Source organism: Rhinolophus hipposideros, assembly GCF_964194185.1.
Source record: "Rhinolophus hipposideros genome assembly, chromosome: 22".
Taxonomy (NCBI): Eukaryota; Metazoa; Chordata; class Mammalia; order Chiroptera; family Rhinolophidae; genus Rhinolophus; species Rhinolophus hipposideros.
Genome location: NC_138068.1, coordinates 45300930 through 45326005, shown reverse-complemented (window position 1 = coordinate 45326005; position 25076 = coordinate 45300930). Strand labels below are relative to the sequence as shown.

At 40.5% G+C, this 25076-nt stretch overlaps 1 protein-coding gene across 9 annotated transcripts in view; it reads left to right on the top strand.

Moving 5' to 3' along the window:
• The window catches only part of SYNDIG1 (synapse differentiation inducing 1), a 148907-nt gene that overhangs the window by 41070 nt on the left and 82761 nt on the right, over nucleotides 1-25076 (top strand). For all 9 annotated transcript variants that reach the window (XM_081033966.1, XM_081033967.1, XM_081033968.1 and 6 more), the window contains exon 2: nucleotides 14024-14583. In XM_081033966.1, coding sequence (XP_080890092.1) covers nucleotides 14104-14583 — 480 coding nt within the window. In that variant the 5' untranslated portion in view covers nucleotides 14024-14103. The remainder of the gene's footprint in view (nucleotides 1-14023; nucleotides 14584-25076) is intronic.

Genomic DNA, 25076 nt, shown 5'->3' with positions numbered 1-25076 from the left:
CTTTGTGGACCACATGGCCTCTGCCACAACTACTCACTCTACCCTTGTAGTGCAGAACAGCCATAGGAATATGTGAATGTATGGATGTAGATGTGGTTCAATAAAACTTTATTTATGGATACTGACACTTGCATTTTTTATAGTTTTTATGTGTCTAGAATACATTTCTTTTCTTCAATCACTTAAAAATGTAAATACCATTCTTAGCTTGTGGGCTATAGAAATGCAGGTTTTGAGCTGGTTTTGTCTTGTGGGCTATTATTTGCCAATTCCTGATGGTGTTAGTGATAGGGATTATGGTGGTGGTAATTGTGGTGGTGGTGGTGATCTGGTGATGGTGGTAGTAGTGATTGTGGTAAAGGTGATGAAATTGATGGAGTTGGTGAAAGTGAACATGGATATGCTTTTGGTGTTAGAGCCTTCTCATACAACATCTTCCTTAAAACTGAGATGGAGTCAACACTGAAGGAAGTTGGTACAACTTGCACAGGCAGCAATGGTCCTAATAATGCAGATTTTGTCATTTCCAACATCACAGCATTTCTTCTGCACGTCTCTGACCTTTAATGAATCACATTTAGAATTTCTGTGGACTCTTTCTTGGAGGTGCTATGTCAAAGCCTTGCTCACTAGCAAAAGTTTGGATTTACTTTGTGAGCAGAAAGTCCCAAACCACCACAATTGGCAAGTTCCATGATGCAGCATTTTGAAATTGTAATGTGCCATTTAAATGTTAAATAATAACAACTGATCTTGTTTACAATGCTTCATTACCTATCTCCACTGCCAAATCACAGGCTTTTCTACTTGTTTGTGCTAAAAACAAATTTTAATTTTTTTAATGAGGATTTGCAAGCAGCTCTTTTCTCTGAACATATGGGCATTGGCAGAAATACATATGTCATTTGCTTAGCAGGAGGGAAGTATTGCTGTTTACACAAAAGGCTTCTAATAGTGTTGGAGTTTAGGGAAGACCCAGCACCTTGTGTTTTCCTAATACTTTTCTTAATTGAGTTGTATGAGAAGGGATTAAAAGTGTTAGGAGCAATCCATGCCTATCATACATCCCAAGTGTCCTGACTAAACTAATCTGCTAATTAGTTTAATTTTCGTCATCAGTTGGCATAGATAGTATTCTTTTTCTGCTTGGAGATACTGCTCTGAAGGTTGTTTTATATGTTAAATGTGACTATCACTACACAAAATCTTTGGCAAATGAGGTTCTTAATTAGCCACAGAGGTGCGAACATTAGATACTACTGTGTAAAATTCCTTCCACCACACACATAAACAAATCCTAAACCCAACAGTGCTGATCTTGAAGTCTTTCTATGGGAAGAGGTGTGTAGGCAAAATGGGTGGGTGAGGGGTGAGGCAGGAGAGACATTGATTTTTTTTTATTCTAAAAATGTTTACAGGCTCAGGAAAAAAAGGAAAATTAATATAAGAAAGTTTTAGCACTTCCATTTGTCTTTGATCCTGCCTTTGTCTGGAAATTATTACACTTACAACACTGGTTCTCAAAATTTCCATTTGATTTTTTTCTAGTTATTTTCTCAGAGCAAGGCATCTATTAAACATTAGAGACAAGTTTGAGAAAAATGCAACCTATAATGAATAATCCCAATTTCTACATGGATAGGTCCATGTGTTATTCTGTCATATTCTTACTATATGTTTCCTGGTAGAGCACGCTAGGATTCTTTTAAAAGGGTGTATGTTGTAGAGGATAGAAGCAGCTGGAAAATAAAATTGCTCAGATCTTGTTTTCAGTAGGGAAGTTTGAGAGGCATTTGCTGAAGCATGGAATATCCTAATCTGATGTGAAACTCAGAGATTCCAAAATATGTGCTACATTTGAGTGTCTGAGTTTCTATTTCAGTGAGGAGGCAGGCTCAGCCTGCAGTGTTTTCTTCCATCAGCAGGTCACATGATTTGTCTGCACATGGGGTTTCTCTGGTTCAGCTAATGTTTGAGAGATCCCTGCTTCAGCTTACTCAACATTTATGGTGTCTGTCACTCTATGTTCATACATGAAATGCATTTCCCTCACCACAGATGTGCAGACTTAGAGTTTGTTTGCATTTTTTTTATGCTTTGTTCTGTTTTCAAGACAATTTGACTCTCACCATGTATTTGCCAGAGAAAGAATACGTTATTTTATCAACCATTCAACATGAGATATGCAAACATAATTAGTCCACTATTACATAGGAACTCAATTATAAGAACCATCCCCCAATGAAAGCAATAAATAAAATGCAGTATATCCAGCCACTGGCTTATTCTTCAGCCATCAAAATGAATGAAGTACTGATACATACCACAACATGGATGAAGCTTGAAAGCGTTATGCTAAGAGAAAGAAACCAGCCACAGAGCTTACATATTATATGATTACATTTATGTGAAATGTCCAGAACAATCAAATCTATAGAACAGGAAGGTAGACTAATGGTGCCAGGGCTGGTGAAGAAGAGAATAGGGAGTGAACCCTTAATGAGTATGAAGTGAAGAAGATATTCTATAATTAGATAGTGGTGAGAATTACACAACTCTGAATATACTGCAACCCACAGAATTGTAAGCTTTAAAATTTACACAAATTTTATGGTACCATGTTTCCCCGAAAATAAGACTATCAGCTCTACTGCATCTTTTGGACCCAGTCTTATATAATGTAATATTATGTAAGATCTTATATAATATAATGTAATATAATACTGGGTCTTATATTAATTTTTGCTCCAAAAGACACATAAGAACTGATTATCCAGTTAGGTCTTATTTTGGGGGAAACACGGTATGTGAATTATCTCTATCAGCTGATAGTTGTTGGTGCCAGTTTATCACCAACAGGAATCCCTAATTTGGGGTGTGGTGAAAAAGGAAACTTTATTCAGTGCAAACAGCTCAACTTTGATACAGCAAGGCTATGGAACAGCTCTAAAATGTTACAGCTCAATTAGAAGCAGCACGACTGTGAAACACCATGGCTGTTAGGTGGCCCTGGGGTGAGGTGCATCTCTGGTTTGAGAGCCCTGCTCTGCTCCTGCACAGGTCTGATGTGCTCCAGGGAGAAGTCTTCAGTGATTCAGCTCCAGTTGAGGAAACACAGTCTGTGATGTAAAGGGAAAGTGTGTTTTCTGAGACAGAGGGGAGCTGACTTACATAGACAGAAGTCGCTGCCTATGGTCTCTACTTGCTTCATCTTCAAACAAATGAGGACTCCAAATCCTCCTAGTTTGATTGATCCAAAAGTCACTGTCCTGATTGGTCAGAATGAAACTACTCTGATTGGTCAATGAAGATACTGATGGGGCTATTTCTGCACAGCTCTGATTGGATAGGGAAAGTTTGAGTCCTGTTGGTTGAAATAGGATTCCAGGAACTCCTTTATCAGGATGACTCAGATGGCAGGAACCCAGTGCAGGCCAGCAGTTCAGTGCAGAAGGCAGGCAGCTTAGTGCAGGATTCTCCCTGAAGGGAGGCTTGCCTGACAGGCCCCTGTGTAGAAACAGCTGCTAGGCTATGTTTTTTTAAGTTTGAGCCCAGTTAGCCACCAGGAGCCCTTAGTACATATCTTCCTTCTCAGGGTCCACATATGTCAACAACGCTGTTATTTTTAAAAATGAATGAAATTATAATTAAAACAACAGAGAGCAACAGAATTAGGATCATCCTGAAATACCAGATGCCTTTCAGGTGTGAGAACTGATGATGCAGGTCCAGAGTCTGACATATTACCCCAACTTTCAGATGATGTATTTATGTTAATACAGCTGAATAAGGAAACTGTAAACCTTGGAGTCAGATATACATGGGTTAAATCCCACCGATTCTTCCTGGCTGGAGTATCTTTTTTGTTTGTGTTTTGATCATCTACTGTTATGATTTAGAACATTGTAGAATGTGAAGGACACCACCAGAAATATGACCCCAGGCTGGATCTCTGAGGCCCCTGGGGGTTCATTTTCTTGGTGAAGAGTTGGTGAGTTGGGGTCTTATGGAGGCCAGGAAACGTAATTGTTTCCCAAGTTGCTTGTGAGAGAATCCATCTTTCAGAGGGTAGTCTTAAATTACCCCCCGTTTTAAGACTGCTTTATGAAACCAGATTGCCAATTTATCAGCAGTGAGCAATCCTTTTGGGGACTGAGGACATGAGCCTGTGTGACCTAGCCCATCCTGTGCCTGTAATAAGGCAGCTTATGAATTTGCAGAAATAACTGTCTCATAGGCTTATTTGAAATTTTTGTTTTAAAATGTGTTCATCTAAGCCAGCATGTTACCCTTTGATCTTGCTGACCTAGGAGGCCTTCCATCTCTTTAAAGTGGCTTCTATTTAGGTATGTGAAGGCAAATATCTACCCTCTTCTCCAAGTTCTGACAAAAGAAACCAGTTGCAGTCATTCGATAATATACAGTTCTGAGTTTATAGACAGATAAGGTGGCTCCCTTGGTTTTCTTGTCTACAGAAAGCACCTCACAGGCTTGTTGGACAATAGTCTTATGCTTTGGGTTCCTTCTCCAAGAAGCAGGCCCCAAGACAAGATTTGGGAGCATCAGCAGAGGAGAAGGGAAGTGAGACAGAAGGGAAGGTTTTGATGAAGGGTGTACTATGCATCATACTGGGGCATGTGGGATGGTGTGCAGTATACCCTCCTCAGACTGTCCCACCCCAGAGACAAATATTCTGGGTGTTTATTCACCATCTCCTTATCTATCATTGGCTGAAGGTTAACCTTCTGATCTTGCTTTTGTGAGCCAAGATGGTTCTGTCAGTCCCTGGGACAGTAAAAGCCAAGGCATGGGGTATAGCATCCATGTATTCAGCTTGCCCGGTATATGTGAATTCATCATCATCACCCCAACATTTCCCTATCCACCCCTCACCCATTGTTTTCTACCTTAGTAAATAGCACCTCAGTCTGACAGGGGCCTGGACCAGAAGCAAGGGGGATATTTCATCCTCACATTTTCCACCCCCTCCATTATGCATATTCAAGGAGGCACCCAGGCCTGTAGATTCTGCCTCCTACATATTTCTTGGATTTCATTCATCTCTCCATCCATGATCCTTCCTAAGATCCATCCATCAGCACGTTGGCTGGGACTCCTGTTTCCCGCCTTCTTAGTTGAGCATCTGTGGGCCTCTCTTCTCCATTCCACTCCTCCTTGGACTCCTTATGTTCTCAGGACAGGGTCAAGTGTTCTCACCACTGTTTCCATCCTCTCATCTCTCCCAACCCTCTACTCCATCCAGCTCCACCGGCATGTTTCCTGCCGCAGAGCCCTAAAGCATTTGGCATTCCTGTTTTCTCCAGCTAGAATAATTTCCCCTTTTGTCTTGACCCTAAACTCCCCACACTTCAGGTCTTCTCTTAAATGACATCTTCACAGGAGGCTCTTTTTGAATCCCCAGACCAAGTTACTGTGCCCAGTTATCTCGCTTATTCCTTCAAGGCAAGCTTTTCCTCGCCTAGAGCACTGAGCATACTTTAGTGCTTGTTCAGAGATAATCTTATTCCTGTGCTGTGCTCAGCATCCAGGCCATCTGGTCACCCGCACTCTCAGCACAATGCCCATTCACAGTTGGTGCCCACTAAATGCCTGTCATGTGGATGCATGGAAGTCCCCAGTATATGCTTGCCATATGCTTGGTGCCGGACACATATCAACTTCCTTCCCCGGTTTGGGGAGAAGTAATTCAAATTCCTTGTTTTGAAACGTTTATAGGTGATGTTGCATTGGGGGTTGAGGCCACCTCTGCTCAGGCCACAGTCCACTCTGGAGAGCTGGCTTTTGGCCCCCTGAGCCTGATCTCTGACCCTGGGGTGGTCTTCACTTGTACTGAGAGATGATTGTTACTTGAGTGGTGTGTGTGTGTGTGTGGGGGGGGTATTTGCTGGTCCAGAGTTAGAAAGACTCCAGAATCCAGATTCATAGGTAAATGGTATTTCTATTATCTTTAGATCTTATCTTTAATTAAAATGAGCTATTGTCTTTAATCAATATAGGAATGACATAGGAATCATTGCTTGTTTTTAAGCAGGATCATAATATTTTACTGATGTTTACTGCTTGTCTATGTGCAAATACCTCTTAGATGAGAACAAAATAGCAGTTTTCTTGTGTGTGTGCCAAAGGAAGTTCTAGGAAATTGCTGGATAAAAGTCCATACCTCATCACCAAAAGTATAGAATTATGCTTTTCCTCTATACAATGTAAAATTTCTTGCTGGAATAGCTTCTTTCTAAGTCAAAGATTTATTTATAAATCAGGAAAATCCACCAGCCTTCAATAACTTAATTAAGATAGGTGAGCTTTTAAATTACCCATCTCTCTAAATTAGTGACTAAACAAGTAATTTATCTTGGTTGATGAAGAAAAAACTTTTGTTTTCATCAGTGAAGTTCCTGTCACATGTGTTTGAGGGTCCATTTGTAGCCTATATTGGCAAAATATTATTAGTTATACATCAAGCACACTGAATGATCTAAGACTCATCATCAGAATTGCAATGATAATTGAGCTGCTCTCTTACCTGAAGGAGCTTGCAGATCATTTGAGGCAAAACCCAGTCAACATGACTCACAGGGGACCATGGTGGGTGCATCACAGAGGCCTGACCTAAACACTGCTGCATGGGGTAGATGATGTCTGAGCAAAACCATTTATGGAGTTAGTGGGCAGCTATGGGATCAAAAGCAGAGGCAGGAGAGTGACAGACCCAGGTAGGCTCAGCACATTCAGAGGCCAGAGAGGACATTTGTCTCCAGGAAAGTAAAAAGTTGGACTTCCTGAGTTGGTACATGGAGTTGAGTGGGGTGGACAGTGAGGTTGGAATGGGGTATCAGGAACAGCCTCAGCCTTGTAGCCTAACCTGAGGCCTTGACTGTGAACAGTGGGCCCACATGAGCCTCTCAGGAGAGACATAATGAGAAGTCCCTTCATGATCCCTCATACCAATGGCCCTGGGGAGGGATTTGGCAACTGTTTGTGGACTCAAATATCATTCATAATTTTTGTACAAAAAAATGAGCCAACAAGAATAAATTTGAGAGATTATTTATAAACATCTCTATTTTCAGAATCTTTTGAAAAGTTGAAGTGGCAACATAGAAATGCTTTCCAGAATGGGTAGAGGCAGCAGGAGTGGTGGTGCACCTTGGGCCCCTGCATGTGGGTGCCCTGCCTGGTCCTGGGGGCCCTCAGGGCACTGTCTTGGAGATCTTGGTCTGACTATCCCTGAGGAAGGCTTTCTGGGTGGCCTGAATGTGAGGGGAATCCCTGAGGGAAAACAACAGAATTGGTGATTGGATGGCATAGAGGGGGAGGAATAAAGAGTTGAGAATGGCTTTTGAACTTGGGAGATTGAAGGGATGCAGTGTGGAGAGTGATTTTGAAATTAGGTTTAATGGCAATAGAAGCACCAAGAATCAAATTTCAAACTAAAATAAGCAAGAAAATGGGGGTGGGGTGAAAGAACTCTATTTCTACCCCATCTTCCAACTCTTCTGTTCCCCCCATTCTTCATTATTACTTATTTTGGTGGTTTTTCTGTTCCTGGATGGCTCTTTTGTCTTGGATGGTGTTAGCTGTTCATAACTATTTTTGCATGAATTATTCAGAAACAGTTTCAAGTAAATCCTCATCTCTTTGACCTGAGTAGCAACAGTAGTCAGGGCCAGCTATTGTTGCCGTCACCTCTTTCTGGATAAGCCCCGGTCTGCCTCCAAACCAGCAAACCTCGGGCAATGTCTGAATAAGCTGCAGTTAGCACTCAATTTGTGATACTTCCAGACTCCCAAGCAAGCAAGGCTGCCAGCTCCCCTTAACTCTCAGAGGACCCAGCTAATGTGCCTAGGTCATGGGTACTAAGCTGTGAGTACTATGCACCTGGCCAAGAGTTCTTCCTGGGCTTTTTGGAGATGGCTTCAGGCACCACTGCCACCTCAGTGTTAGAAATCCAGTCTATAATTCACAAATATCCTCACCTAGTGATCCTAGCAAAGTGGTAATTCATACACAGCCTGGAAGAACGGTTGTACTTGAGTAGGTGAGAGGGACAAGCAGGACGCCTGAGTTCCTCACCTCCTGCCTCCCTGACACCCCCATGCAAGACCCCATCAGTTAAAGGGGAAAAACTAACCGTGTGAAGCAGTGCTTTCCAGCAGGATCTCCAGGCATCTGTGTCCCTCAGGAAGACCTCTGTTGTCTGGTGTGACAGTAGCATTGGAGCTGCTGGTTGTGGAGTCTTCCAGCCACTGACTTGGCTACTCACATTGCTTCTTTGTGAGTCATTTGTGAGAGAGGAAATACATAGAACACAGGAATACTAATTAGTGCTCTCTTAGTTCATGTCACCCTAAAGGTTCCTATAGAGCATCCAGCTGAGCATTAGAGGAGTACATTGTGCCGCAAAACTGGGTCACCAGTGTTTACCGTGGTTTCTCTTGTACCCATTTCCCACACTGACCATAAATACATCTATGATTATCACATTCCACTCAAGAGACTTTCTTCAATAATGCCCATTGTTTATTAAAATAAATGTTTTACTTTGGTATTCAACACCCTCCAAATAAGGCCTCTCCCCAGCTTCAACTTTATCTCTTGGCTCCCCACTGCTAGAATTTCCCTAAACATTACCTATATACACCTCTGCCTCTTGGCCTTTGTTTCATGCTGTTCCCTCTGCGGGGAACATCTTTCTTACACACACGTTCGTTCACCTGTTGATTTTTTTTGTTTGTTTGGTTTGGTTTTTTTGTTTTTTGTTTGTTTCCTTCTTTTTTTAATTAAAGTTTACTGGGGTGACAATTGTTAGATTTCAGTTGTACAATTCTGTATTACATCATCTATAAATCCCATTGTGTGTTCACCACCGAGAGTCAGTTCTCCTTCCATCACCATATATTTGATCCCTCTTACCTCATCTGCCTCCCCCCACCCACTTACCTTCTGGTAACCACTAAACTATTGTCTGTGTCTATCAGTTTTTGTTTCTCATTTGTTTGGAAACAACCAAAATGTCCTTCGATATATGAATGGGTAAAGAAGTTGTGGTATATATACACAATAGAACACCTGTTGATTTTTGAAAAACACTTTATTATAGAAAATTTCAAACATACATGAAAATAGAGAGAAATATATAAGACTCCATGCACCAACTTTACTGATTATCACAACCCATGGCCAATCTTTTTTCTCTGTAACCTACCCACTTCTCCTCCCTATCCAAATTTTTTAAACAAATCCAAGATATCACATTATTTATTTGACCTGTACATACTTTACTATGAATCTCTTAAAGTAGGTAGCTCTTTTTAAATCCTCATCACATACCTTCAAAATTAACAACACCTTAAAAAATTACAAGAACCTCTTAGTGTCATCAACTATCCAGCCAGTGATCTCATTTCACTAATGTCTTAATATATAAATATATATGAATATATGTATAAATATATAAGGACATTTCTGTATAGATATGTTTGTATATGTATAGATGTATATATATGTGTGTGTATATATATATATATACACACACACACCTACATGTACCTATATACATACAAAAAAATCTGTTTGTTTGAATTAGATTCAAATAAGATTAATATATATAACTAGTTATTGGTGTCTTCTAAGTCTCTTTAATCTATAGAATCTTTATCTCGCTCCCTCTGTTTGTTTCTTAATCCTTACATTTTCTGGCTTATTTTTTCTGTAGAGTTGTCCATATTCTGGATTTTTACTTGGTTGAATCCACCCATGACGTCATTTGATATGTTCCTTATCTCTCTAATTTTCCTATAGTTGATAGTCACATATATATGTCATATATATACATACATATATATAACATATATATATATATGTTTTCTCAATTAAAATGTATTGAGGTGACAATGGTTAGTAAACTTACATAGGTTTCAAGTGTACAATTCTATAATAGATCATCTATATATCGTATTGTGTATTCACCACCCTGAGTCAGTTCTCCTTTCATCACCATATATTTGACCCCATTTACCCTCATCCACCGTCCCCCTCTTACACTCTGGTAACCACTAAACTATTGCCTGTGTCTATGAAATATCACCTCACACCAGTTAGAATGGCTATCATCAACAAGACAAATAGTAACAAGTGTTGGAAAGGCTGTGGAGAAAAAGGAACCCTCATACACTGTTGGTGGGAATGCAGACTGGTGCAGCCATTATGGAAGGCAGTGTGGAGGTTCCTCAAAAAATTACAAATAGAATTACCATATGACCCAGCAATCCCTCTCCTCGGTATCTACCCAAAAAACTGAAAACATTTATACATAAAGACACGTGTGCTCCAATGTTCATTGCAGCTTTGTTTACGGTGGCCAAGACATGAAAACAAACAAAATGTCCTTCGATAGATGAATGGATAAAGAAGTTGTGGTATATATACAAAATGGAATACTATTTGGCAGTAAGAAAAGATGATATAGGAACATTTGTGACAACATGGATGGATCTTGAGAGTATGATGCTAAGCGAAATGAGTCAGACAGAAAAAGCAGAGAACCCTATGATTTCACTGATATGTGGTATATAAACCAAAAACAACAAAAGAAGAAGACAAATAAATGAGAAACAAAAACTCATAGACACAGAAGATGGTTTAGTGGTTACCAGAGGGTAAGGTGGGAGGGGGGAGGGTGATGAGGGTGAGGGGGATCAATTATATGGTGATGGAAGGAGAACTGACTCTGGGTGGTGAACACACAATGAGATTTATAAATGATGTAATACAGAATTGTACACCTGAAATCTATGTAATTTCACTAACAATTTTCACCCCAATAAATTTTTTTAAAAATTCCATTTTTATAACCAACTTACGCAAGATTATACAGACATTTAGTAGCAAAACTGAGGCTAAATCTCTAGTTTTCTGACTCTTAGTGTAGTGCTCTTTATATTATGACAGTCTCACAGTAAAGAAAAACGTGTTTCTATACAATAAAAACTTTGTACAAATGTTGCATACCTACTTTCTGTCTTTTATTTTTCTTTCATAGTCTCTATTAGTTTTCTCACCTATCTGATACTCACCGAAACCTGTGGGCAGGAGGGTTCTTCAGGCAGTGGTACAGAGAATAAGAACTAGGGAAGAAGGAGTAATGGTCGTTCACTCTCAAAGACAAGGAGGACTGTTTTTATCCTCTCTCCTCCCCAAACTGCCAACATTGGTAAAGCAGTAGGTGCAGCTTCCTCTGCCAGACTCATACAGACTCCACGCCTGCACCAGAGGTTGTAACTGGAAGCTTAGCTATTAGTGCAGCCCAGAAAGAGTTTGTTTCAAAAGAAGGCAGTGTCCTAGATATAACAGAAGCTGTTCAAACCAAAGTAAAGGATAGAGTGAAAGGTTTTCTTCTTTGTAACCACTGGTTTTCAATATCATGGACTAAAGGAAAAAACACAAAATAACAAAGTATTATTTGTTATATAATATAACCGATTATATTACATAATTATATATCTGTTGTAAAGAGCCTTGGAAGAATAGCACAGTCACTGGTAAGGCTCCAGAAAGCAATGGTGAAGAGACTGGTGGATGACCCCAGCTAGTAGCAGTGTTTGAAGCATTCTCTCTCCATTTTATCTCGGAGCTGCTAAACTCGTGCTTGGGAGAAGGTTATCACATAGGAGTGCATAAAAGTAAACAGAGAGGAAATGAATTAAGAAGAATTACAAAGTTAAAGACTATTTATGACAAGCCAGTCTGTTTTAAAACAGATACTAAAAGATGCTGCAGTGACAGAAATAAAAATCCATTAATTTCAGTCCCTTTCATTCAGATGTAATCATAATTTATGATACTCAAAGTTTCAAGAAGAAAAACAGTTTTTAGGAGTATAAATTGTTATATTTATTTGATTACTTTAAAATATATAGTAAATAATCAATTGTAAAATTGAGCCAACATGTACAAACCAAACCTTACATCAGACGCTATAGAATGGTGCCTTCAACTTTAATGTGCAGAATAATCACTTGTGATTACGTCAAAATGCAGATTCTGATGCAGTAGTTGCAGGTGACATTCAAGATTCTTCATTTTTAACAAACTTCCAAGTGGTGCTACCACAAATTAAGAGACCTAAGCTGTGCTAGAATATCAGATTCACATTAGGGGCTTGTGCACCTCAAGGAGATCACTAAGTAGGGGTTATTCTAATCATATAACACTTGATACTGTTTATTTCAACAAACGTCCATGGAGTAACTGCTGCATACCAAGTGATTGAAAGAGATAAAGTAAAACTGGTTCTTTGGTCTTAAGGAGCTCCTGGCCAGGGGCTGGGGCTGAGGAAGGATATTGACATAAGTAGCTGTCATGTTGTCAGAGAATAATGCAACAGGAGCTACAAGAGAAACCATAGCACACGTGCTGTGACTGCATCAGAAAAGGGAAAGGTTACTCTGGCTGGACAAGAACATATGGCTCCTTAGGAGTTTGAACAAATGCAACCAACTGTCTTTTGTAAGGTATTTACATGGATCTTGGTAGAAGGAGCTAAGTCTGAGAGAACAAACTGAGCTTAAAGTAGATTATTCTAGTATTCGCAGTACATGCAACAAAATCACAAACGAGGTAAGGGGCCCAATTATGAGATGAACCCAATGACTTCTCTGTGAAAGGAGGAGGATTAGAGCAGAGGCATGTTTAGACCAGAAATACCTCAGTAAGAATATTAGGCTAGCTGGAAGATGATCAAATGCAGAGCTGATGTTGAAACACACACTGTGCCGTGCATATCGCAGGTACTCACAAGATCTTGTTCAGATATTTTAATTATGGTTTTAGTTCTCAGTCTGTGACTGTGCCTCCAGAGCTAAATACTTCTGAGTGCCACATAAGCGGAAGTGGCAGCATGATTTTTGACCTCTCTTACATTTGACACAGTGTAACATTAATAATACCCACCAATTTCTCAATAGTTTGACTAGTCATTTGTCAACTCTATTAAAATACAATTTTCCAGTTAGTCTCAAATGTGTCCTATCTCCCCTCCTTTGGTCAGTCTAAAATTGTAGATTCCTGTTGTTAGCTACCACCAAATAAAGCAGTTACAATGTAAGAAAATTCTTAAATCTCATAGAAAGTCTGAGCATCTGAAGTCCCTGAGGCAGGATATTTTCCTACCTAACAGTTACTAATTTGCAAATAGGGAAAGCCTTAGGAAATGTATTCTTTATCTCTAAAAATCTTAAGCTTGGGTATCATTTTTTTCTTTTTTATTTCTTTTAACATTCAAAACCCTAGAAAGGAACCCTAGGGAGAAACAATTTAGAGGACTTAACTGTATCCCATATATGTAAATGTTTCTCTAAGTTGGGCACTATTGAGGCAAGGAAATTTCTAGTCCCAGATTCCGGAGATTATGCTGGATGGTCAGTAGGCATATGTGAGTGTTTAGCTACTTCTAATACCTACAGCAGAATGTGCATGTGAGTATTTCCTATGCAGTGCTAATGGTATGGGTCTTCTTGTCATTTACCTTCTAAATCTCTGTAAGATATTATTCTAAACCCTTTCTTTCTTGGATGTGTGTTTTTGCTTGAATGAATAGCGGTAGACCTGGGAAAAGTCCATCCCCATTACAGATTTACAGCCTTATTTTCCCTGTGGACTCTTCTGATGCTAATGTGATTGGGTTTACCCATGAGTTTCAGGATTTCTAGTAAAAATCATAGGTTTCTCTGGAGCTGCAGTGGTTCCAATTCCTGCAGAATATTCTTCATTTGGAAACAGATTTTGTAGACATGCAAATAATTAGTTTCTGGTTTACTCCATCTGGCTGCTCTGATAGACTTTTCAAAATTGGCAGAATAGGTAGGACTGATGTATCATTCATCCAACTCTCCTAGCTATTGTGCAGATTGGTGGACTAGTACACCTGAAACAACACGGTCTGGGTGATTAGCTCTTTTTCAGATGTGATTTTCTAGTCTCATCACTGTTCCTTCTCCTCCAGGAGACATGGGTTTCCTGTGGCAAGTGTGACCCTGGAGTCCAGCCTTCCAGCCTGACATCCGGTTGGTGAGAGAAAGCACCATGGATGGCATAATTGAACAGCAGAGTGTGCTTGTGCACAGTAAAATCAGCAATGCTGGCAAGAGGAATGGCTTAATTAACACCAGAAACTTCATGGCTGAGACCAGAGATGGCCTTGTGTCCATTTACCCAGGGCCCCAGTACCAGAGCTGCCGGGTGGTGGGCAGTGCAGCACCAGCTACCATGGACAGCAGCAGGAATGAGCCAATCCAGCAACTGCTAGACCCCAGTACCCTTCAGCGGTCGGTGGAATCCCACTACCATCCCAACATCATCCTCTACTCAGAGGGCATGCTGCACTCCTGGGGGGATAGTGTGGCTGCCGACTGTTGTGAGACCACCTTCACTGAGGACGTGTCACCCACCAAAGAGAGCCTAGACTACCACGATGGAAAGTTCATTGACCTCTCAGCTGATGACATCAAAATCCACACCCTCTCCTATGACGTGGAGGAGGAAGAGGAATTCCAGGAGCTGGAGGTCAGAGGATGTGTTTGTCATAGGCCTTCAGAAATGGGGTGTGGGGATTTGGTGAGAACACATGAGTGCCTAGTGTAAATTAGGGAATTAAACTAGTGTGTAAAAATGCAGAGACTGAAGTATTCTTGGCGCCTCTTAACTCGAATATTTGTGGCAGGTGGAAGGAGTGGAGAGAGACTAGATGATCAAGACCCAATGAGGTCTTCAGCAAGGATTCTGATCAGAGATGACCCAAGGTAACAGCTGTCAGGATGGAACTACAGATGTATTGAAAGGTTGCCAGTGCTGGTAGGTCACTTGTGGACTCCCAACAACACCCCACCCACAGCAGAAAGGGGTCACTGGCAAAAGTGAGCAAGGTGAGAGAGGGGCATATGGTCCTAGGGCCACACAAGGCTAGAAATGCATGTGTTGGGACAACGTGGGAAGTCTTTTTGATGCCACATATGTGTGTTTTCCTTAATTTGGCATTCCAAAGGGATCATTGGTATGACTAAAACCTGCTGGAAGAAACAGTAGAAATCAATCACCTAAAGAAAAGATGAGTTGAATTATTACAGAAGGCACTCCTTCAGTAGACTAGAGGGCATGTAAGGACGTTGGATTACATTCTCAGAAAAGTGCACATCGGACATGGTATAGCATGGCACAGCAGCCTCCAATTGTACAACTCATCTCTGGGCACCCAAGCTTGAGGAAGTAATTTCAATGCTGTGAGGGTGGAGGATATTCCTCCAGGGTGTAAGTGGCAGGGAGAGAAGTTCCAGATTTTCAGTCAGTTTGGAGGGGAAGGACCTTCAAAAGGAAATGTATGTCAAAGGGAATGGAAGTTTGTTTTTGACTAAGGTAGGTGGGAATATTTTGTAGGTTAAGGGAAATGTTCAGGGCAGAGAATGCAGGATCAAGGCTGGGGAGCTGTCTGGGAAAGGCAGAGACATATATGTCCAAGCATGTATGCAGAAGTTCTGGCCTTTCACAAGAAGTCAGCCTACTGCTTGTCTGAGAAAGAAGGGAATGGTGGAAAGAAGGTTAATGAATTGAAGTGCTCTGGGTTGAAGAGAAAGGAAATGAGTGGCCCCATGTTGGAGCCTGGAGAGGTTTGGAGGAGATTGGAGACACTCAAAGCAGTGATGTGGTTGACTATTCTAGAAAAGACTGTTGAAGAAACCTCCAAGCTGTGGTGGTGGTGGGGGGGGGGGTTCTATGTGAAGATTTGGTCATGTCCAGGGCTCCATGTCTTTCTCCAACAACATGTAGCTATCGTTCATCAAGTGAGGCTCTCAACAGAGCAAACTCTGGGCTTCCTGTCTGTGAGATTGGGGAGTCTGGGGAAAGCAAGAAGGAGGAGATTTGGAGTAGAATCAGACCCACACCCACTGGGCCCCAGACTGGGTAGTAGAAGGCCAGTGAAATCATAAAGAATTGATGGGCCAAGGACATGAAGCATCAGGATTGGAGGTTCAATGAGAACCAGAAGCAGCTGGAGAGATATGTCTTAGTCAAGGGGGAAAAAAGTGATGTTGTAGCAATCCCCATGAATGGAGCTGAAAACCAGCCAATAGGGCGTGGAGAGAAATTGTTGGAGTGGGAGAGGCTGTCTGAGGAGACCTTCACACCCTCTGATGACACCTGTTAAGGGAAAGAGAAGGATATGAGTTCTGGCATGCTAGAGTTTTGAGAAAGTTGGAAGAGTGCTCTGGCTTCCATTCAAAGCCTCTGTTAAGTGTCCACTGTTTTCTAAGGTCTGAGATTTTTGTTGAAAGAAAAAGTATTGATGCTGCTTACCTGCATGAAGCTTAGGAAGCAAATACACAAAAATGCAATTTCAGTATAACACAGGAGTTGTGATGATAGACTACTCAGTCTGCTGAGAGCATCTAAAGGAGAGGATAGAGCTCATGCACTGCATCTTGAAGAGGAGAACCAGACTGTCAGGCAAGAAGGGTTGTGGGAAGGTGGTGAGAAAATTCCAATCCAAGGGGATATCATAAGGAGATAAAACACAGAGGCATCTAACCTAGATCTGCAGGGAACAGTAACCGGTTAGAATTGCCAAGACCTATGGATCATGGTGAGGTCTTGGAGACAGGACCAAGGGGGCATGGAGTCCCATCACTGTGGACCTTACCAGCCCTCTGCGGGAAGTTGGACTTTAAGTAGATGCCTACAAGACAGGAAGGATGGACAGATAATAGAATCAAGAAGGAGACCTATGGAAGAGAGGAGCCTGAGACTGGAAAGCCCAGACCTGTCTACAACTTTATCTCTACTTAAATCCGGGGTGCTACTGTGCTGCACCACACAGTCCATGCTGATAGACACCTTGATGGCTAATTAGGCATGAAGAACCACTGAGGAGTTTCAAGCAGGAGGGCCATGGTCAGATCTGTATTTTTGGAAGTTATTCTAGCTGCAGGGTGTAGGAGAGATAGAGATGAGAAGGGAGCGGGCATGGGGCTAGGACCAAACTAGATGCAGAGCCTATTGTAAGGGATGGTGAAAGAGAATCAGGATAGCATTAAAGGTAAATAAATAATTAAAGAGTGAAATTTGCCATTGATTAGAGATCATGGGAGGAAAGGAGTCAGGTCTCTCCGATGCAGAGATGTTTTCAACCCCTCAAGTGGCCAAGTTGGCCAGCAGAGGATTTTCAGCTTCATTATGAGTTTTTGGAACATCAACTCCAATATATAATATCCACCAGCAATAAAATATTTGGAATAATTACTAGATTGAAACTGTAAAAAAAAATTCTGAATGAGTCCATCATTCCTTTGTCACTTGTGTGGGCTTCATTTCTCCCCTCCCTCTCATTATATCCATATATTTTATATCCATATCTTTGAATAAGTACGTTATGCCAAGCTCAGTGGAGATGAACAGGTGATTAGCGTATCTTTTTAGTTCTCAGTCAACGTCCATCCTGTGGCTTCAAAATGAACTAACTCAAAATAATTTTATTTCTTTTTCTTTAAGACTTGCATGCTGATTGAGCTTACAAATAAACACAACCAATATTTAAATTCAATTTTTTTTTTATATTATGTCTTAATCCACATTTTTGGCAATCAGTTACTGAATTCATTCAACAACTTTTATGGAATGACCTCAGCCAGTAGATGTGGTTTTTGGAACTCTACAAAGATTCAAAACTAACTCAGAGAACAACCTTTAAATTAACACTAGGAGGTAGTTGGCTGAGGTGACAGATATTTTTTACCTGGTTGGTTCAAAGCTTTAACGGGTAGTACAGGCTTCTGAGGAGGTGAGCTCTGCTAACCCATCTACCTTTAATAATACAACAACTGGAATCTTTATCATAATAATGGCACCTACTATTATTTTATAGTCACCTCTGACTAGTATTGAGATGGATCATGTTGGCATTTTTACCTTAGTCAGAAAAAGTACACCCAATAACATTAATGAAGCAAATTGTTTAAAAGCTGGTACATGTATACAATGGAAAGTTACTCAGCCATAAAAAAGAATGAAATCTTGCCATCCATGACACCATGGATGGACCTAGAGGGTACTGTGCTGAGTGTAATAACTCAGACTGTGAAAGACAAATGTCATATGATTTCACTTATAAGTGGAATGTAAAGAACATAATAAACAAACAAATGAAACAGAAATAAACTCATAGATACAGAGAACATTTTGATGGTTGTCAGATGGGAAGGGTATTGGGGGTGAGTGCAAAGGGGAAGGGATTAAGTACAAATTGGTTGTTACACAGTAGTCATGAGAATGTAGGGTATAGCATAAGGAATATGGTCAATAATATTGTAATAACTATGTATGGTGTCAGATGGGTAGTAGATCTATGAGGTGATAGAAGGAAGGGGTCAGAGTGCAGGGTGAAAAAAGTGAAGGGATTAAGAAATACAAATTGGTAGTTATAAAATAGTCATAGGGATGTAAAGTATAAGGAATATAATCAATAATATCACAATAACTATGGATAGTGCCAGGTCGTACTAGTTAGGGGAATCACTTCCTAACCACTATGTCTAACCACTGTGTTGTACACTTGAAACTATTATAAAATAATGTGGAATCTCAACTCTAATTGAAAAATGTGAAAAGGGGGGAAAAGATCAATAATATTGTGATAGCGTGGTACATTATCAGATTGTTGCTGGACTTATCATGGTGAGCACTTTTTTAGTACAGAGAATATAATCAATAATGTAATAACTCTGTATAGTGCTAGGTGTGTACTATAGAATAACTATTATGTACTTCTGAAACTAATATAATATTGTATGTTAGCTATATTTTAATAAAAATCTTTTTTAAAAACTTTAAAAAAAAGTTGAGCTGCTTCTCAGGCATCTAGTGAGACTTTCTGGTTGATATCCAGGTAGCAAACCCAGACCAAGAAATGGTTCCCTCCCCTCAGGCTCTGAGAAGAAATCAAGACATAGTTGTGGTGTTTATACACTCATGGGGGACATCAAGGGGTCACCCAAAGTGGTTAATTTGGTCCTTTAGGAATTCTGTAAAAAAAAAAAATTTAATTTCTCAGCAGCATTCGTATGGTATAGCTATGATACTCTTTAATCTATTTTTCTGCAAATCAAAAACAAAAAACAAAAAACTAATGACTGGTTGGAAGTGTAATCATACATGCAGTAACTGTTCTAAAGTTTACTCTTTTTTCCATTCCAGAAAATAATGAAGTATGTATCAGTTAGCATTTGCTGCATAACAAAGCTTAATGGCTTAAAACAACTCTTTGTTTACCTCAAGATTCTCAGGGTCAAAAATTTGACTGGGTCTCAGCTGAACAGTGTTTGCTCTGCTGGTCTTATCTGGGTTCCCTCACTGGTTTGTGTTAGCTGCTGCTCTATGGTTGGCTGGCCATTAGCTGTGGTGACAGAGGTGACTGGACCACATGTTTCTCATTATCTAGCAGTCCACTTCATCACATGGAAGCCATGGTAGGGATTCCAAGAGTAGCAAGAGGAGGTGAGTCTCAGTGTGCAAGGACTTTCCACATCTTTGCTTGTGTTACACATGTCATTGCCTTATTGGCCAAAGCAAGTCATATGGTCAAGCCCAAAGTCAGTGTGGAAGTGCCTAATTAGGATTATAATACAGGAAAGTGCCAACAAATTGGGTGCCAATATTGTAACATTCTGCCACAAAGTAAAAATTTTGGACTACTTGGCATATTTTTTAAGACCATCTCATTGAACAGAATGACAACAGCCATGGTTATATTATAACTGAAACCAAAAACAGCAGATATTTACTTCAGATAAAAGAAAACAAAAGTATTTTAACTTCTTTGGAAATTCTGTAGTTTCACTTGGTCTATAGCAAATTGATACTGTTTCCTGAAAACTGCAGCAGTTTTCAGAAAGCCATTGCCCTGGTTAATAGCAGGGGCCCTTATCACTGGAGTACTGATTTACTGGGTAACCTGCCTCTTATCTGTCCCCTTATCACTCTACCTGGAGAGGTTCATCTCTGGCATTTGTAATGGAGACTTCCCTGATCCACAGAGGTTTGCTCATATGACACATATTTGCAAGAGCATATGGAATTTTCAGTTTGCCTATAAGGTTGTGGCATTAGTGTGATTGGGTTATGTGCTGTGTTTCCCCAAAAATAAGACCTAGCCAGACCATCAGCTCTAATGCGTCTTTTGGAGCAAAAATTAATATAAAACCCTGTTTATATTATATTATATCATATCATATCATATTATATTAAAGATCAGGTCTTATATTATAGAAAAATAAGACCGGGTCTTATATTAATTTTTGCTCCAAAAGATGCATTAGAGCTGATTGTCTGGCTAGGTCTTATTTTGGGAGAAACACAGTAGCTAATTTCAAGAATCGTTATGGAAAGGTCTCAGAAATTATAGTTTTCCCTGCTCTGCCCTAAGAGAGTAAGCTATTAGTCACAGTGAAGGATCAGTTGTGACTCATATCACATGGTTTGGGGCATGAGGGGGGAGATTGCAGGATTTGAAGGAATGCAGAGGTGACTGCTCATCACTCAGTACCCCTGTACTCAGTATGACCATATATGGGCCTTCCTCAGAGGGTACCCTTAGGACACTGGCTGCATGATAAATTGGGCCTGGTACCCCAAACCCCCAGGGCCTCCTCCCTGGTTTTTGACCATTATGTCATCCAGTTCTCAGCCAGTAGTTAAAACTGCAGCTTACAGGAACACCAACACCAGGAAACCACTTCTCCTTTTCACACAAATAAACTCAAACAGAGAGATTATAGGCACAAATAATAAAGCAGTTTTACAAAATATAAAAATTGAATTTAAAGTTCTAAAATGAAGTGAGTGAAGTTTAGGGCTAAAAAGGCCTACCAGCCCTCTTGCTGTTAAAGATGATCATGAAATGTTGTAAGGCCAATTATTACCCATTTATTTTGAAAGTACAAAATCTTTTGGATCCTAGAGCACATGGATGTCATCACTTAGAAATAGTTCCCAAAAGGGTTGAGCCTTTTCTTCACCAAAGGAAGAAAGGGGAAGGAAAACACTTATTTATGGAGTATATACTCTGTGGAAGGCCCTTCATGCATATTGTGCCATCTGATCCTCACATCAATACTGGCAACAGGTACTATTACTATCCCACCTTGCACATGAGGAGACCGAAGCTTGAGAGATGGCCAAGTTCACACAGTTGGCTTTGCTGGCAGCTCTTCTATCTGCCACATGCTGATTTTAGACTCATCTTCTAATGGCGACGCTGTTCTTTATACATTAGAAAAAAAAGTGTGTGCTAGAGTGAACTTCTATTTCAGAACCCACAAATGAAGCTCGAGGAGACGGAGCTGGGACAGTGACAGGACACTTCTTTACTTCTGTGAACCATCTGATAGCTCTACCAAGACCTTCAAGTCTGCCTTCCCATTTAAAACCTTAAAACCTGTTGGGGGATTGGGGAAAAAATGGCAGCATGAGGTGAGCCTCTGTAGCGCTCCGCTGGAATTTGCAACACATCAGACAACAATAACTCCACAAAGGACTCCCTGCACAGCAGACATGCAAGACGAAGAGGCCCACTACTGAATTCACCTCCAGGTGGGTGAATCGCGCGACTGGGGGAAGAGGGAGAGAAGAAGTGCTGAGATGGAGCCGCGCGGGCGCAGGACGCAGACCTAGCTCAGTGCTGGAAGCTCGCTACTCCCGGAACTTCCGCAGCTGCGGGAGAGAGAAGGACGCGGACTGCTAGGGCTCCACTTACGGCCCACAGGGCTGAGGGGGCAGCATATAGCACGGCTGAACCCAACGCTCCCGGCAGAGACCTCACGGAGCAAAGACTGAGGGAATAGGGCTGAAATTGGTGGTTTAAGCCCTCACTGCCGAGCAGAGAACGGAAGACTTAAGGACTGAGACTAGCCGCTCCCTCCCTACCCTCCCAGACCTTGCCCCGCCCTCACCTGCACAGTGCTAGAAGCCATAAAGTAGCAGTGTCAGATCAAAGGACAGAATGTTTGCTGCTCTGAGAACTGTGGACCACAGACACAGATTCGAAGCTCAACTAGTTCCAGCAAAGGGGAGGGAGCTGTGGAAGCAGGACTGGCTGTGGTACTGGTCGCCACCATTGCTCTGGGCCACCTCTCACAACTCACCCCGCCCCTGGCCCCACCTATCTGGGCGGATCCCTGCAGGAGTAAACAGAACTGCAGAAACATACGGTCTCTGAATCTGGTGCAGAAAGAGCTTTGGAACTTCAAAAGCTCTTCGCATACCTATCAACCTGTTGCAGAAGCCCTCCTGTAGATGTCTAGGAAGAGAAGTAGTAAATCAGTGATTGCCATGAATAACAAAGGCAACAAGATAGCTCAGAGAGAAAGTAAAAAGTCTCCAGAAGAGGAACTTAGACATATGGAAATATGTGATTTAAATGACAGAGAATTCAAGATTGCAATACTGAAAAAACTGAATGAGATGCAAGAAAACACAGAAAGGCAGTTTCATGAACTCAGAAACACAATCAAAGAACACCATGAGCATTTTACAAAAGAGATTGAAATTTTGAAAAAGAACCAAATAGAATTTCTGGAGATTAAGAACTCAATAGAAAAATTAACAATAAAATATACAGCTTAGGCAGTAGAGTTGACCAGATGGAGGAAAGAATCAGTGACATCGAAGATAGAAACCTGGAATTTACACAGATGGCAAAAGAAAGAGACTTGAGACTTAAAAGAAATGAAAGAACTCTACAAGAACTTTCTGACTCCATCAGAAAGAGCAATATAAGAATAATAGGCATACCAGAAGGAGAAGAAAGAGAAAATGGAACAGAGAAGATATACAAACAAATTCGACGATGAGAACTTCCCAAACTTGTGGAAAGAACTGGATCCTCTAATCCAAGAAGCAAATAGAACACCTGATTACCTCAATCCCAACAATCCTTCACCAAGGCACATTGTAATGAAGCTGTCTAAACTCAGGGAAAAAAGCCAGGGAAAAGAAGATGGTAACTTACAAAGGAAAGCACATTAGATTATCATCAGCTTTTTCAGCAGAAACTCTACAAGCTAGGAGGGAATGGAACCAAATATTCAAACTATTGAAAGAGAGAAATTATGAGTCAAGAATAATATGTCCAGCAAAGATCTCCTTTAGATATGAAGGAGGAATAAAGACCTTTCCAGACAACCAGAAGCTGAGGGTATTTTCTAATACACAACCTGCCCTACAAGAAATACTAAAGGAGGCTATTAGACCACCATCAACAGGAACAATCTGTGGCAACCAAAACATAAAAAGGGGGAAAGTAAAGGCCTGAACTGGAATATGGGAATAGAGAAAGTAAGCGTGCTGGGGAAACTGGAATACTCTAAATATCAAACTTTCTTTTCCGTAAACTTAAGGGTAACCACTCAAAAAAACACCCAGAACTGAAATATATACTGTAATAAAAGAAGAAACAGAGGGATACATCATAGAAAACCGCCACACAGAAATAATAGACAACAACAAAAAGTCAAAGAAACAACGGAGACACAGCCTTACCAGAAAACTAAAGATAGAATGACAGGAAATCCTCACGTATCAATAATCACCCTAAATGTAAATGGACTGAACTCACCAATAAAGAGACACAGAGTAGCAGATTGGATCAAACAACTAAACCCAACCATATGCTGTCTCCAAGAGACACAACTCAGCTACAAGGACAAGCATAGACTCAAAGAGAAAGGGTGGAAATTGACACTCCAAGCAAATGGTATCCAGAGAAAATCAGGTGTAGCTATAATGATTTCCGATGAAACAGACTTCAGGGTGAAAAACGTAACAAGAGACAAACATGGACATTTCATAATGGTAAAGGGGACTATACAACAAGAAGACATAACAGTCATCAATATTTATGCCCCCAATCAGGGAGCACCGAAATATACCAAGCAACTACTAACAGAACTAAAGGGAGAAATTGACCAAAACACAATTATACTAGGGGACTTAAATACATCATTGACAGCTATGGATAGATCATCCAAACAGAAGATAAATAACGAAATAGCAGCCCTAAATGACACATTAGATGAAATGGACATCATGGACATATATAGAGCACTTCATCCTAAAACATCAGACTATACATTCTTTTCTAGTATACATGGAACATTCTCAAGGATAGACCATATATTGGGACACAAAATCAACCTCAGCAAATTTAAGAAGATGGAAATCACACCAAGCATATTCTCTGATCACAAGGCTTTGAAATTGGATACCAACTGCAAAAAGAAAACAGGAAAAAACACAAATACATGGAGATTAAACAACATACTTTTAAAGAACGACTGGGTCAAAGAAGAAATTAGAGGAGAGCTCAAAAGATACATAGAAACAAATGACAATGAAAATACATCCTACCAAAATTTTGGGATGCCACGAAAGCAGTTTTAAGAGGGAAATTTATATCATTACAGGCCTATCTCAAGAAACAAGAAAAATCCCAAATAAATAACCTCATGTTACACCTCAAAGAACTAGAAAAAGAAGAACAAGCGCAACCCAAGGTCAGCAGAAGAAAGGAGATAACAAAAATCAGAGCAGAACTAAATGAAATAGAGAACAAAAAGACAATAGAAAAATTAACGTGACAGAGAGCTGGTTCTTTGAAAAAAATTAACAAAATCAACCAACCCTTGGCTAGACTCACTAAGATAAAAAAAAAGAGAGAAGACACTAATTAACAAAATCAGAATTGAAAAAGGGGAAGTAATCTCGGACACCACAGAAATACAAAGGATCATGCAAGAATACTATGAAGGACTATATACCACCAAATTCAATACTTAGAAGAAATGGACAAGTTCTTAGAAACATACAGCCTTCCAAGGCTGAACCATGAAGAACTGGATAATCTAAACAGCCCGATCACCAGTAAAGAAATTGAATCAGTCATCAAAAACCTTCCTAAAATCAAAAGTCCGGGACCAGATGGCTTCACCAGTGAATTCTACCAAACCTTCAAAGAG